This window comes from Haliotis rufescens, unplaced genomic scaffold (assembly GCF_023055435.1).
Source record: "Haliotis rufescens isolate VD_foot unplaced genomic scaffold, xgHalRufe1.0.p SCAF_8, whole genome shotgun sequence".
NCBI lineage: Eukaryota > Metazoa > Mollusca > Gastropoda > Lepetellida > Haliotidae > Haliotis > Haliotis rufescens.
Genome location: NW_025964372.1, coordinates 33,368,011 through 33,380,571, shown reverse-complemented (window position 1 = coordinate 33,380,571; position 12,561 = coordinate 33,368,011). Strand labels below are relative to the sequence as shown.

At 40.7% G+C, this 12,561-nt stretch overlaps 1 protein-coding gene across 1 annotated transcript in view; it reads left to right on the top strand.

The window, feature by feature from the left end:
• Positions 1–6,387: 6,387 nt before the first annotated feature.
• Positions 6,388–12,561, top strand: part of LOC124114406 (pre-mRNA-splicing factor SYF1-like) — a 31,257-nt gene continuing 25,083 nt past the window's right edge. Inside the window, exons 1-4 of the mRNA XM_046474960.2 lie at positions 6,388–6,533; positions 8,662–8,810; positions 9,410–9,533; positions 12,353–12,550. Coding sequence (XP_046330916.2) covers positions 6,492–6,533; positions 8,662–8,810; positions 9,410–9,533; positions 12,353–12,550 — 513 coding nt within the window. The 5' untranslated portion in view covers positions 6,388–6,491. The remainder of the gene's footprint in view (positions 6,534–8,661; positions 8,811–9,409; positions 9,534–12,352; positions 12,551–12,561) is intronic.

Sequence of the window (12,561 nt, the reverse complement as noted above, 5' to 3'; positions counted from 1 at the left end):
AACCCGTGAAGATCCGGGTTAGAATAGGTCTTCAGCAACCGATGCTTGCCGTAAAAGGCGACTATGCTGGTCATAAGAGGCGACTAACGGGATCGGGTGGTCAGGCTAGCTGACTTGGTTGATGCATGTCATCAATCCCAATTGCGTGGATCGATGCTCATGATGTCAATTATATTGGATTGTCTGGTCCAGACTCGATTATTTAGAGACCGCCATCATATAGCTGGAATATTGCTGGGTGCGGCATTAAACAACAATCAAACAAATAACTACTTTTACAAAATAATCAATAACTTTGCACCAAAAAGCAATACTCTGTGACCTCGTTCCATCTGAAGTACCACAAACGGTACTTTAACTTGAACGACAAACTTTGCAAAAAATATCCTTCCTGGTATAAGCTAACTCTGGATTTCCTTTGCTACTCCGCCGACCTGTAAGAGCCTCATTATCCAGCTCTGTCGTTAATGAATAGCAAATCAAGACAGTTATGTCCCCTTATTACGTCATATTTGGACTTGTTTACACCTGCCCGGGGCTTTGATACTCTCAAATCACCGGTGTTAATTAGTGCTGACACAGTGTATATATAATGGTGTGGACGACAGGATGTTTGTTCGTGTATTATTCCGCTCACAGATTTGTTACTGCACGATTTTCTATAGTTAATCATAGAAAGATTTACATTTCCTCCGTTGACACAGGACTCTTGATTGTGAATTGGACATCTGCTGACACTCTTCGTGTTGCTGACACTGTTGGTGTCCCTGAGCTGCTGACACTGTTGGTGTCCCTGAGTTGCTGACACTGTTGGTGTTCCTGACACTGTTGGTGTCCCTGAGTTGCTGACACTGTTGGTGTCCCTGAGTTGCTGACACTGTTGGTGTTCCTGAGTTGCTGACACTGTTGGTGTTCCTGAGTTGCTGACACTGTTGGTGTTCCTGGGTTGCTGACACTGCATGTTCGTGTTCCTGGGTTGCTGACACTGCATGTTCGTGTTCCTGAGTTGCTGACACTGTTGGTGTTCCTGAGTTGCTGACACTGATCGTGTCCCTGAGTTGTTGACACTGTTCGTGTTCCTGAGTTTCTGACACTGTTCGTGTTCCTGAGTCGCCTCAGTCTCCTGCCAACATGTATCCCAGATGGGTCTTGCTGGGTGCTGGCCTGGTCTGTTTGGTAATGACCACAGCTGCACAAAGCAGGCTCATGAATGCTACAACTTCACTGTATGACACCTTTACTTGCACCTCGTGGTCATGCCGTTATTATAACGCAACAAGGCTAAAAGGAAACAAATATTTCTACATGATGGGATGTTTTTGTGATGATCTGTGCGGTTTCTATGGAGACTGCTGCCACGACGCCAATTTAACGCTGCAGAAAGACCTGGATGTTTCAATGCACAACTACATCAGCTGCGTCCACGACTGTGACGTATCTACTGATATGTACTTTCATGCTGTCACAGAGTGTCCACGCGAGTATTTCAAGCTGGACATAATAATGTTATGCAAGATGGACACATCACAGGACCAGTTCTACGGAATTCCTGCGACTGGGTTGAAAACGGGTCTAACCTACCGGAACATCTACTGTGCCCAGTGCCATGATGAGGACGCCATTCTCTGGCAAGTTCATGGTATTGGTTTAGTTAAAAACAACTTTGCTGTGAATGATTCAGTCAAACTGTCCGATCTGGCTGCAATCAACCACCGGTATTTGAACTTTCTTCCGTCAAGAAATGACAGGTTTCGAGCATGCCAACCCAACCTTATTACCACCTGCCCGGACTCTGATAGTTCCTATGCCGATGCATGTGTAAACGCCACTGGGTTTCAACTCGTCTACACCGGGTATGGCAAAGTTTTCAGGAACCCCCACTGTGCAGCATGTAATATGAATGAAAGCATGGTGTGTAGGAATCCAAGCAAACCGTCATGTAACGCAAAAAGTAACCCACTCTTTCCAAACATTATAATATTTTCCTATGACTTTTACACCAGACAAGGCAACATGACTCTGTATGGCAAGAAGGTGACCGATGCACAGATTTCGTGTAATAGTTCATGTTTTCCTTTCGAGATGTTTGACCCCTTCATTGACGAATGCCGGGCTGTTCGCTGTGAACCTGGGAAGACGTTGTTTAAAGGAAGGTGCCACAACACCACTAACATCCCCCTGAGTGCTGAAGGTAAAACACCCCGATTCACTGATCTGATCAAGGGGCATGATAACTCCACAGGTGTATGTTCCAGTTGTACTGGGCGCCCTGCTCCGCCAGCAGCAAGTGGCGGAAGTAGCTTCTCTGCTGTGAGGCATTCAGTGATCACGATGTGTATGATCCTTTTGTTTTAAAATAGAATATGTCCGTTTTCGCCAATATACCTAAAGTGGTCAGTATGTTAGATGGTTCACCTATAAATTCGTCAGCAGCGGAAATACGCCTATTTTTATGTATGTACATATAGATTTTTGCTTGTACTATATATAAATCATACCCGTGAAGATCCGGGTTAGAAAAGGTTTTCAGCAACCCATGCTTGCCGTAAAATGCGAGTATACTTGTCGCAAGAGGCGACTAACGGGATGCTCATGGTGTCAATCACTGGATTGTCTGGTCCAGACTTGATTATTTACAGACCGCCGTCATATAGCGGGAATATTGCTGGGTGCGGCGTTAAACAACAAACAAATAAGCAAACAGTACATAAGGGTATGGCGATGTAGCCTAGTGGTTGACGCATTTGTTTACAGAGTTCAATGCATCACAGGGTTACAATAGTTATGGAGTCCATGAACTCAAGAAGTCAAGATTACTCTAAGGTCAAGGTTAGCATTTAGCAAGTACATGTATAGTTTTTCCAGTGTCGGTTTCTGGGGCATCGTTACCTCTACACTGAACTTTATATTTACACGTTTCTTCAGAAATCTTTAACAGTAGTATCATTTTCCCGTGAAAGTGGTTCAAAGAATATTGACATAAGAGGATATCCTACAATGGCCTTATTCCATGGCGCAGGCTAAAACGGCACATCAGCAAAACGTCACCGATTTCTTGGGCGAAAACGGCTCCGCATTTGGCGAAAACGGCTACTTTGTGTCGGGCGAAAACGGCACCTCTATTTTTATATTAGTAAAATTTATTAAGTAGTATATATGATATATGTACATGTTATTTGATGTATTTGATGTATTTACATGTCATTTCCTGTTTTCCAGTTATTCACAGATAACTACAGATATTCACATGTATACAGTTCTTCATAGTTGTCACATATTGTCATCTTCACGTGTTTACATCACATGTTTCCAATATGTGGCTATTACAAGTTATGTCCCTTCTATGTCCCTTCTATTGGCCGATAAGGTTCCATCGCTCATATCGCGTGCATTTGCTTCAAACAAAATGGCGACGCTCAGTCAAGAGATCTGATCGATAATCAAGACCTATATTGTCATAAAACGGGTCGTACCCCGCGAAGTGCATCAAATCACTTGAGCATCTTGATTAAAAACATGAAAATATTTGCGAAATATCTGTCGACGCCAAGTTGGCGGTACACATGCCTTGCTAATCCTGCAGTCGACCGAAATCTGCATGTAGAATTCCATTTTGTTTACGAACCGTTTTTTTAGTTCGTTACGCGATTTTGATTGGACAATGCATAGTCTCGTTAGTCGAGCCAAAACGTAACTCCGGAATTCCAGCCTAGTTCGGCAAGGGTGGAAACTGGACTTATAAAGTCAGTTAACGCCCTTGCATCGGGAAGATTGTACATACAGTGAGAAGGTCTAAAGTCAAGAAATAGAAAAGCTGACTCAACGTTTGTGGTTACATTTCGTTGAAAACTCTTGCATGTATTATTTATCTTGGTATATATATATATATATATATATATATATATATATACCTTCTCACGGATGGGGCACTGTTTTGTTAAAACAAGGCACAGGTCAGACACAGCTTTAATTTGGTTTGTATAAAACATGGATGTATCTTTGTCAGTTTCTGAGGCATGGTGGGCATGGGGCGCCGCTTTTAACATCATTCCAGTTACCGTATTCGACGTAATAAGCGCCCAGGGCGCTCTCAAAATTAGAAATAGGAGACTATTAGAATATTATTTTGGTGAGAAAAAAAAACAGAGTTAAAAGATAAATTTCGTGGTTTATGCTAACAGTCTGAAATGTTTATATACGACAGATATATTTTTCCAGAATTTAATTGCTCATAATTGAGGGTGCATATTACACACGAGTGCGTATTATACACGAATAAATAGGTCTTGTGTACATTGATCAATCGGAAGGCGTGCTAATTGGGATTGTTCACTAGCCAATATATTAGCAAATATCGCCATAGGCGCTTATTACGTCGAATACGGTATATCACGGCGTTCTGCAGACATGAAACTTCTATTTGTGTGTAGCTGTGCACATCCCACCGCATATGTGTATTGGTTGTTAATCAAAGGTCATCTCTGATGTGAAATATAGCTGCATCACTAGTTCTTTTGTTGTGTGTTTACTTGTACAATCTCGAGACTTGATAATGGTTGTCTTAATGAAGGTCAAGGTTTGGAAATCTCGGCATACAGGCCTGATGTTATATGTCATTACCGTACGCTGTATTGTGCGATGTAAAGTTCTAAACATTGAAATAAAATCTTTGTAAAAAATATGGTGTTTATTATTTCTTGACTTATCAACAGGAATCGTCAGGATTCCGGGGCATCCAGTGAACAAGTATTCTTTTTAGTAAATGCTCTGGCAAAAGTCTTCTTTTTCTTAATTTTCCGAAAGATTGAATACCAGCTGGCTACCCCAGAATATTAAATGACTAATTCCTGGGCGAAACATGTTCAAATATAGAGCCAATATCCGACCTGAGGCTATTCAGAGTGGGCTGAATGTTATAGGTCGTGAAATCATTAGTGGGATAAAGAAAGTAGATAGTCGCTTAATCTGGTCTATGTGAGAAGCACCCTCGAAAATCCGGGTTAGAATAGGTCTTCAGGTACCTATGCTTGTCGTAAGAGGCGACTAACGGGATCGGGTGGTCAGGCTTGCCGACATTGTTGATGCATGTCATCGTATCTCAGTTGCGTGCATCGATGCTCATATGATATCAATCACTGGATTGTCTGGTCCAGACTTGATTATTTACAGACCGCCGTCATATAGCTGAGTACGGGTCCTTTGAAATCTTGAAATCTTGTGAGAGTGTGGAATATGCAGTTATCGTATGCCCCAACTAAGCCGCTTTTTAAATACAGTTCCTAGTACTTTTGTAAAAGTCGAAGAAAGAAGCTTACTACATATTTACACGATAAGCACATGATCGACCCCTCTCGCATGGTTTATCGAGGATAACTGGGAAAAAAATAGAACGGAAACTTTAGTTATCATTTAAACGTGCATAAAGATTCTTGTTAATATTTGTGTAAATAGTACGGTGGCCCATAAGGGACATGGAGTTTGTTTTTCAATATTTTGATATTTCACTTACTGTTATCGTAACCTTTTGCAAATTAACACGATTTGTCTTACAAATATGTGATAATTCATGTGTAAAGAAGATATTGAATCGCAGAAAAGTGAAACGAAAATGTCAAAAACTAAAATGAAAATGTCAAAAAAAACAACGAAAATGTCAAAAACTAGAATGAAAATGTCAAAAACAAAAGCGAAAATGTCAAAAACTAAAATGGAAATAGTTTTCTGTGGTTTCATTTTAGTTTTTGACTTTTTCGTTTAGGTTTTTGACATTTCCATTTTAGTTTTTGACATTTTCGCTTCACATTTCAGCGACTCAATAGCTACTTGAAAGTACATTTTCCATGTTTTCGGTTGTTTTTATACATGATTTATTACATATTTGTATGACAAATTGTGTTAATTTGCTAAAGGTTACGATAAAAGTAAGTGATACTTAAAAAAAGGAAAAACAGACTCCACGTCCCTTATGGGACAACGTAAAATAGATACAGTTTCTTGAAAAAATCTAGTGAACGACAGATGCAAAGGGTCAAAGGCGTTCGTACTCTGATCGAGCATCTTTGTTAGAGTTAAACATGTGCTCTTAACATCACCTGACACCTACAACGCTGTTGAGAGTACCTCAGTCACTTATTAGAAAGGGGGCAAGTGTCTGTACATAGTGCTATTTTACGATATGGTTCATTCAAAATCTAGCGGATTTTAAGTTTGTAGTTTCATATCAAATGAAACAACTTACTGATTAAACGAACAAAGACCCCATTCCGAAGGTTGTGTGTCAAGCGAACCGATAGACTGGTACCCTGCTTTTCGCATCAGCTGGCGGCTGCATAACCCTACCGTCCGCGCAACAGAGGCAAGGAACAAGTCTAGCGAACAGACTGAACCACCCACCGGACAGAATAGAATCGCCCTTTTCTACTTCCGGTATACGTTTCTCACATGTTCGAAAGGAGGTAAACAACGCGGGTGTCAGCTCGCTTGAATTAAAAATGCCGGTAGCCGAAGATACATCAAGGAATGACATTTTCTTTGTGAGTATTTTAGTCATAAATCTGAATATATTTTTTGGTTGTACAATATCTGATTAGATCTATCTCTAAACAAGTGTCAACAATACTCTGTATACATCACTTGCTTGATAACGGTGTTAGAACCTACACCGTAACGTCGATCCTAATTGTAAAAAAGAAGTTGTTCATCCATAAATCTTATCCTTACTTAGTACTCCAACTTCTAACCGGTGAAGTTCCGGGGTAGAATAGGTCTTCAGCAACCTATGCTTGTCGTAAGAGGCGACTAACGGGATCGGGTGGTCATGCTCGCTGAATTGGTTTGAAGCATGTCATCGATCCCAATTGCATGGATCTATGCTCATGATATCATTCACTGGATTGTCTGGTCCAGATTCGAATATTTACAGACCACCATCATAAAGCTGGAATATTGCTGAGTGCGGCGTAAAACAACAAACCGACCAACCAACTAACCAACTCACAACTTACAACTTCTCAATGCCTCTCAAAGAAGAAATGTTGTGATGGCCGGTTGTTGATTGTTCTGAGTTAGTTTTTCTTTCATGTTCTAAGGTGGGAATTAAGAATTGAATAAATAAACTCAATAACATTTTATTTTATCATTTATGTCAGTTTCTTGGATCAATTGCTTTTACACAGGAGCACTTTTCGATAATATACAACAGTGCTAAATAGGAAATTATATCATGTTATATAAGACAAACAAACATGCAACATCTAGGCAAGGCTATAGGCCCCTAGAATATGTTACCAGGGACCTTTATTGTCTCTGGTGTTACGTTTTATTATCTCTCACAAAACACACATACATACACACGGAGGGAGCTCTGCATTTTACCATGATAACCTGGCACACTTTTTGATCTACGTGTTATGTATTTTGGGCAATAATTTGAATTTTAGCCTTCTTTGAACATGTTAAACATGATCTTATATAATCTCTCAAAAAACAGATTTGCCCCTGTAAACTGTTCCCTCATGCATGATATCATAATCTGTTTAATTTGTTAGATTTTACTATTGATGCCATCATGCCAAAAATAGTTGAATGTTAATCAGACAGAAACTTTTGTTCAGTGGCTCTCTATTAAAATTACATCACCTACATGTCCAGGTGTGCAATTCACACACTATTTCTTATTCCAGTTAGCGTGAGGATTGAACTCATGTTGCCAGATTAAAGGTTTGCTTGACCAATTAGTTGATTAATTATGAACCCAACCATGGGTGCATCCACTTAACCATGGGGGTCACCACACATGATTAGATCTTGTTTACCTGGCGATCAGGAGATCAGGAAGGAGATCCAAGGGCTGACGATAGAGTTGGGGATAGAGAAACCTACCCTTACATTAAGACAACTAATCCTATGCATTGAAAACACACACACACACACACACACACACACACACACACACACACGAGAGAGAAGTCCCACCTTGTGCTTGACCCTTTCCTCTTAGATTCACTCACAAACATATGCGTGTATCTGTGTGTCTCTGAGAGAGAGCCTGCTGCGTGTATCTGCGTGTCTCTGAGAGAGAGAGAGAGAGAGTGTGTGTTTTACGTGCGCTTTCCGACTTTATGCATATTTCGCACACTACTCTGTCTGGTCTGGACTTATGTACTGGGGGAGACCTCATCCTCAATATCCAACTACTCTGTAGCTCATTTCAGACTAGTGGTTAAGTAATATACTAGAACTTTGGTGAATACAAATGGTCTGTCTAGTCTTCACTAGTCTCAGACTAACAGAATAGTGGATGTGTCTATCCCTGATATAGGGGCGGTCGGGTAGCCAAGTGGTTAAACCGTTAGTTCGTCCCGCCGAAGATCCAGGTTCGATTCCCGACATGGGCACAATGTGTGATATTGCTGGAATATTGCTAAAAGCGGCGTAAAACCATATTCACTCACTCACTATCCCAGATATACATGAAACCTTGATATAGTGTGCATATTGTGTGTCATCGTACACCAAGGCTGCTCATGATACAATTACAAACCACTGGTCTCTCTGATCAGGACTTGATTATACACATGGCACCTTGATATAGCTGAAATAGTACCATGATTGCTAGTTGTGGTGATACACAACATTCACTGACTCGTTCTTGATGTGTAGGAAGATGAGGATCTGCCGTATGAGGAAGATATTCTGAGGAACCCGTTCTCGGTGAAATGCTGGCTCCGCTACTTAGAGCACAAGAAGGAGGCGGCCCGGGAGGTGGTCAACATGATCTATGAGCGGGCACTCAAGGAGCTGCCGGGGAGGTATGACATTGTAGAGAAGGAATGGCAGAATATTATCCACAGCAGCATTGTCATAGGTGGAAATATTTCAGTATTTCTCTCTGAACATTGTAATTTTTGCTCCATGCTGATTGGTTATAGATGGTTCAAATTGTTTGAAAGATGGTCCTTTTTGCTTCCCTGCCTGGTGTTTGGCATTAAGGGTATAAAGCAAGGACTGGCCAGAGTCGGTATGAGTAGGGTATCTTTGTTAAATGTACATCATGCTATATCCACGGGCTAGCACTGTAAAACAGGCATTTCTCCCGACAAGTACAAGCAGATGCACACATAAGCGTGCACATCGCTATATAAGTGCAATAATATTGAACGTGACATTGAATGCGAATGTTTATCTCGTAATTGTTCATGCAGAGCTACGGATAAGTAGATAGTAAAATAGAAACCCTCGAGTCAAAACTCAATTGCTAAAAAAGTTACCTGGAGCTCTGTTACGTAATGTATCCGTTCATGACATCACGAAATAATTTATGTGACACTAGAATAATGGACTGACCAAGCTGAATTACATACGCAATCACAAACCAAAACAACCTGTATTCATTTATCATTGGTTACAGCTATAAACTGTGGTATAACTACTTAAAACTGCGGCGAACCCAAGTACGAGGCCGGTGTGTCACAGATCCGGCTTATGAGGATGCCAACAGTGCCTTCGAAAGGGCTCTCGTGTTCATGCACAAGGTAAGATATGACATTTATATACTGTAAATCATGAAATTAATGCTTCTCCAAATTAATATGACTGCTGACCCCTAGCCAAAAATGCGACTCAAAATCAATGCAACACGGTTTATTAGCCCTGGGTAGAGCACTTCCATAAAAAAAAACAGTAAACAGTGTTTTCCTAAAAACAACACACAGTTTATATGTTTATTCTATTGACTGGCTTTCAAAGACAATAAAATAATTGAACCAACAAAAGTTCACTGATTGGTATGTGGAGAAGGTGTCAACAAACTTGAAGGTAGATGAGAGGGCACGGGTAGTCCATTCGTCTAAGGCGCCGCGATTCGCTGTGCAGAGTTGTGTCCCTTGGGCATGTCAGAAACCTATGATTGTAGGTTCGAATCCCGGTTCGCCCCAATTATGTTTATAGGTTTGTCAGCACCGTGCTCGTGGGTTTAACCGAAGTGGTAAACGTCTGAGACCTACATCACTTCGGGCTTTCCTAAAGCTGACATAACTGGAATAATGTTAAATGCAGCGTTAAACCCAACTCACTCACTCACTGAACGCAGATGACAAGTCAAAGGCTGTAGATCTGAGGAGTGTAGTGAAGCCCATCTGGCTTTGACAAAGTGTTGCGTGGGTGGCGTTTGTCTTGACTGCTAGAGTGGTCAATGATGTCTCGTTTGACACGAGTGGGTAGAACTCTTGACCCCAGCAGTGCTAACTCGCCGGATGCCTATTGTGCAATTCCTATATTTTGAATGACATTGTAAAATACTTGTTACAACTGCTGCTCAATGAACTGTGTTTGTGTTTATATTCAAATTGGTATTTCTGCTATTCAAAGTGTGCAGTGAGGCCATCTTATTGTTGATAGTCATTTTGGAGACATAAATGTGAAGTTTCATTAATACGAACAAAGACCACTCGCATTTTTTGCATTTATTTCAGGATTTACATATTTCATTCATTCCCAATCATATCAAGAACATATATCTATTGCTGACCTGGACAGATGTATGCTTGAAAAGTCCTTGAATTTAGATTCTGCCTTAAAAAGGACTTGAAAATGGGCAATCTGCCTTGAAAATGTTGAATTTTCTTTTCCAGTCTCCATTTCAGTAAATTGTCAAAATATGAATATATCTTTTCATCATGTTCATAGTTCGATGTAACATGATTTTTATAAAATGATTTCAAAATTAAGACATGCAGGTCTCCGATCTTTTGTCCAGAATAGTGAGGAAAGTGGGCAGGAGTTCAGTGTTTATACATCACTATTTAACATGTCTAATCTGCCACTGGCAAAGACACAAGTCATGTGGAAAGAGGCCTCGAATCTCCCACTTGTTGCTTTTATATAGACATACACCCAGCCTTCTAGAAACTCTCCCACTCCGAAAAGTCCCAAGCAGCATAACCTGCCATGTTCATGTCATCTTCCTGAGGCAAGGGAGTTAACTGACTATACAAATCCAGTTTCCACCCTTACCGAACTAGGCTGGTATTATGGTGTTATATTTTGACTGGACTAACGAGTCTATGCATAGTCCAATCAAAATTGCACAACGAAATCTAAATCCGGTTCGTAAACTGTCGTGCAGATTTCGGTCGATTGTAGGATTTTCAAACTATGTATACCACCATTTCGTTTGTCAACAGATATTTTCCAAATCTTTTCATGTTTTTAATCAAGGTGCTCACGTGATTTGATGCTCTTTGCGATGTAAGACCCGTTTTATCACAATATAGATCTTGATTATCGATGATCATCTTGACTGGGCAAAGCCATTTTGATTGAAGCAAATGCAAGTGATACGAGAGGTGGAATATGATTGGGCCACAGAAGAGGCTTAGAAGGGACATCACTTGTAATAGCAACTGGCAGCGCTATGATCTAGCCCAGGAATTCTAGCCTAGTTCGGCAAGAGTGGAAACTGGACTTTTAGAAATCAGTTAACTCTCTTGCCTGGGGAAGATGGGTTCATGTAAACTAGAGAGGTATCTCTAAAGTCCATTCACTGACGCAACGCTCGTCACTATATGGCTGAGATACTGCCGATGTGACATTAGATATTAAGTCACTCACTCACTAAACAGCAGTCAACGTTTTACATGTACATGATTGAATCTTCTGCAACTGAAAATTATTACAAATAAATTTTAAAAAGCCTCTACCATGCCTACTACCACATTAAGATGCCTTCTGAAAAACTGAAATAGTCTGTAACAATAGAGTTATCTCCCTTCCAATGATCGGCAGTTTCCAGATTGCTATTCCCGAATCTTACAAATGGATTGTAAGGCAGAAATATATTTGGAGTCAAATGCATCATGATGCATAACCTTGAATTTTTTAAGTAACCTTGAAAAGGCGTTGAATTTGAAACTAACCCTTTGTTGAGCATATTGAAGAAACCATGACCGCTGACCAAGATGTGGGTAAACGTACGCTCACCTCCAGTGTTTGGTGTTATTAATGTGGGCTTGCCTTAGTAGCAAGTCTTAACCTAATGCATGTGCAATTCCCTATTTTGACCATATTTTCTCCTGTTGTTTTTTTCAAGTGACTTGCCTTTGCATGTGTTTGTGATTTGTGCCACCGGTGGTGCAGGATACGCTCACCTTTTTGTGAACACCTGGTATCATTACTATTTGATGGTGATTCATAAATACATGATAATTATATAATCGGAATCGTTCAATCGAATCTGCTTTATGCAGAGATTTCTATTGGATATGGAAAGTGTTTTTTCGCTTTATTAACATAGGCTTGGGATTGAACCCATAGTTGTCATCCTAAAACTCAGTTGTTCGCCTTTTCACCTCAGATGCCCCGAATCTGGTTAGACTATTGCCAGTTCCTCATCGACCAGGGGAAGATAACCCGATCCCGCCGTACGCTTGACCGAGCACTCCGCGCCCTGCCCATAACTCAACACAACAGAATATGGCCTCTGTACCTCAAGTTTGTTCGCATGTATGATCTGCCTGAGACAGCCGTCCGTGCCTACAGAAGACATCTCAAGGTAACGTATGA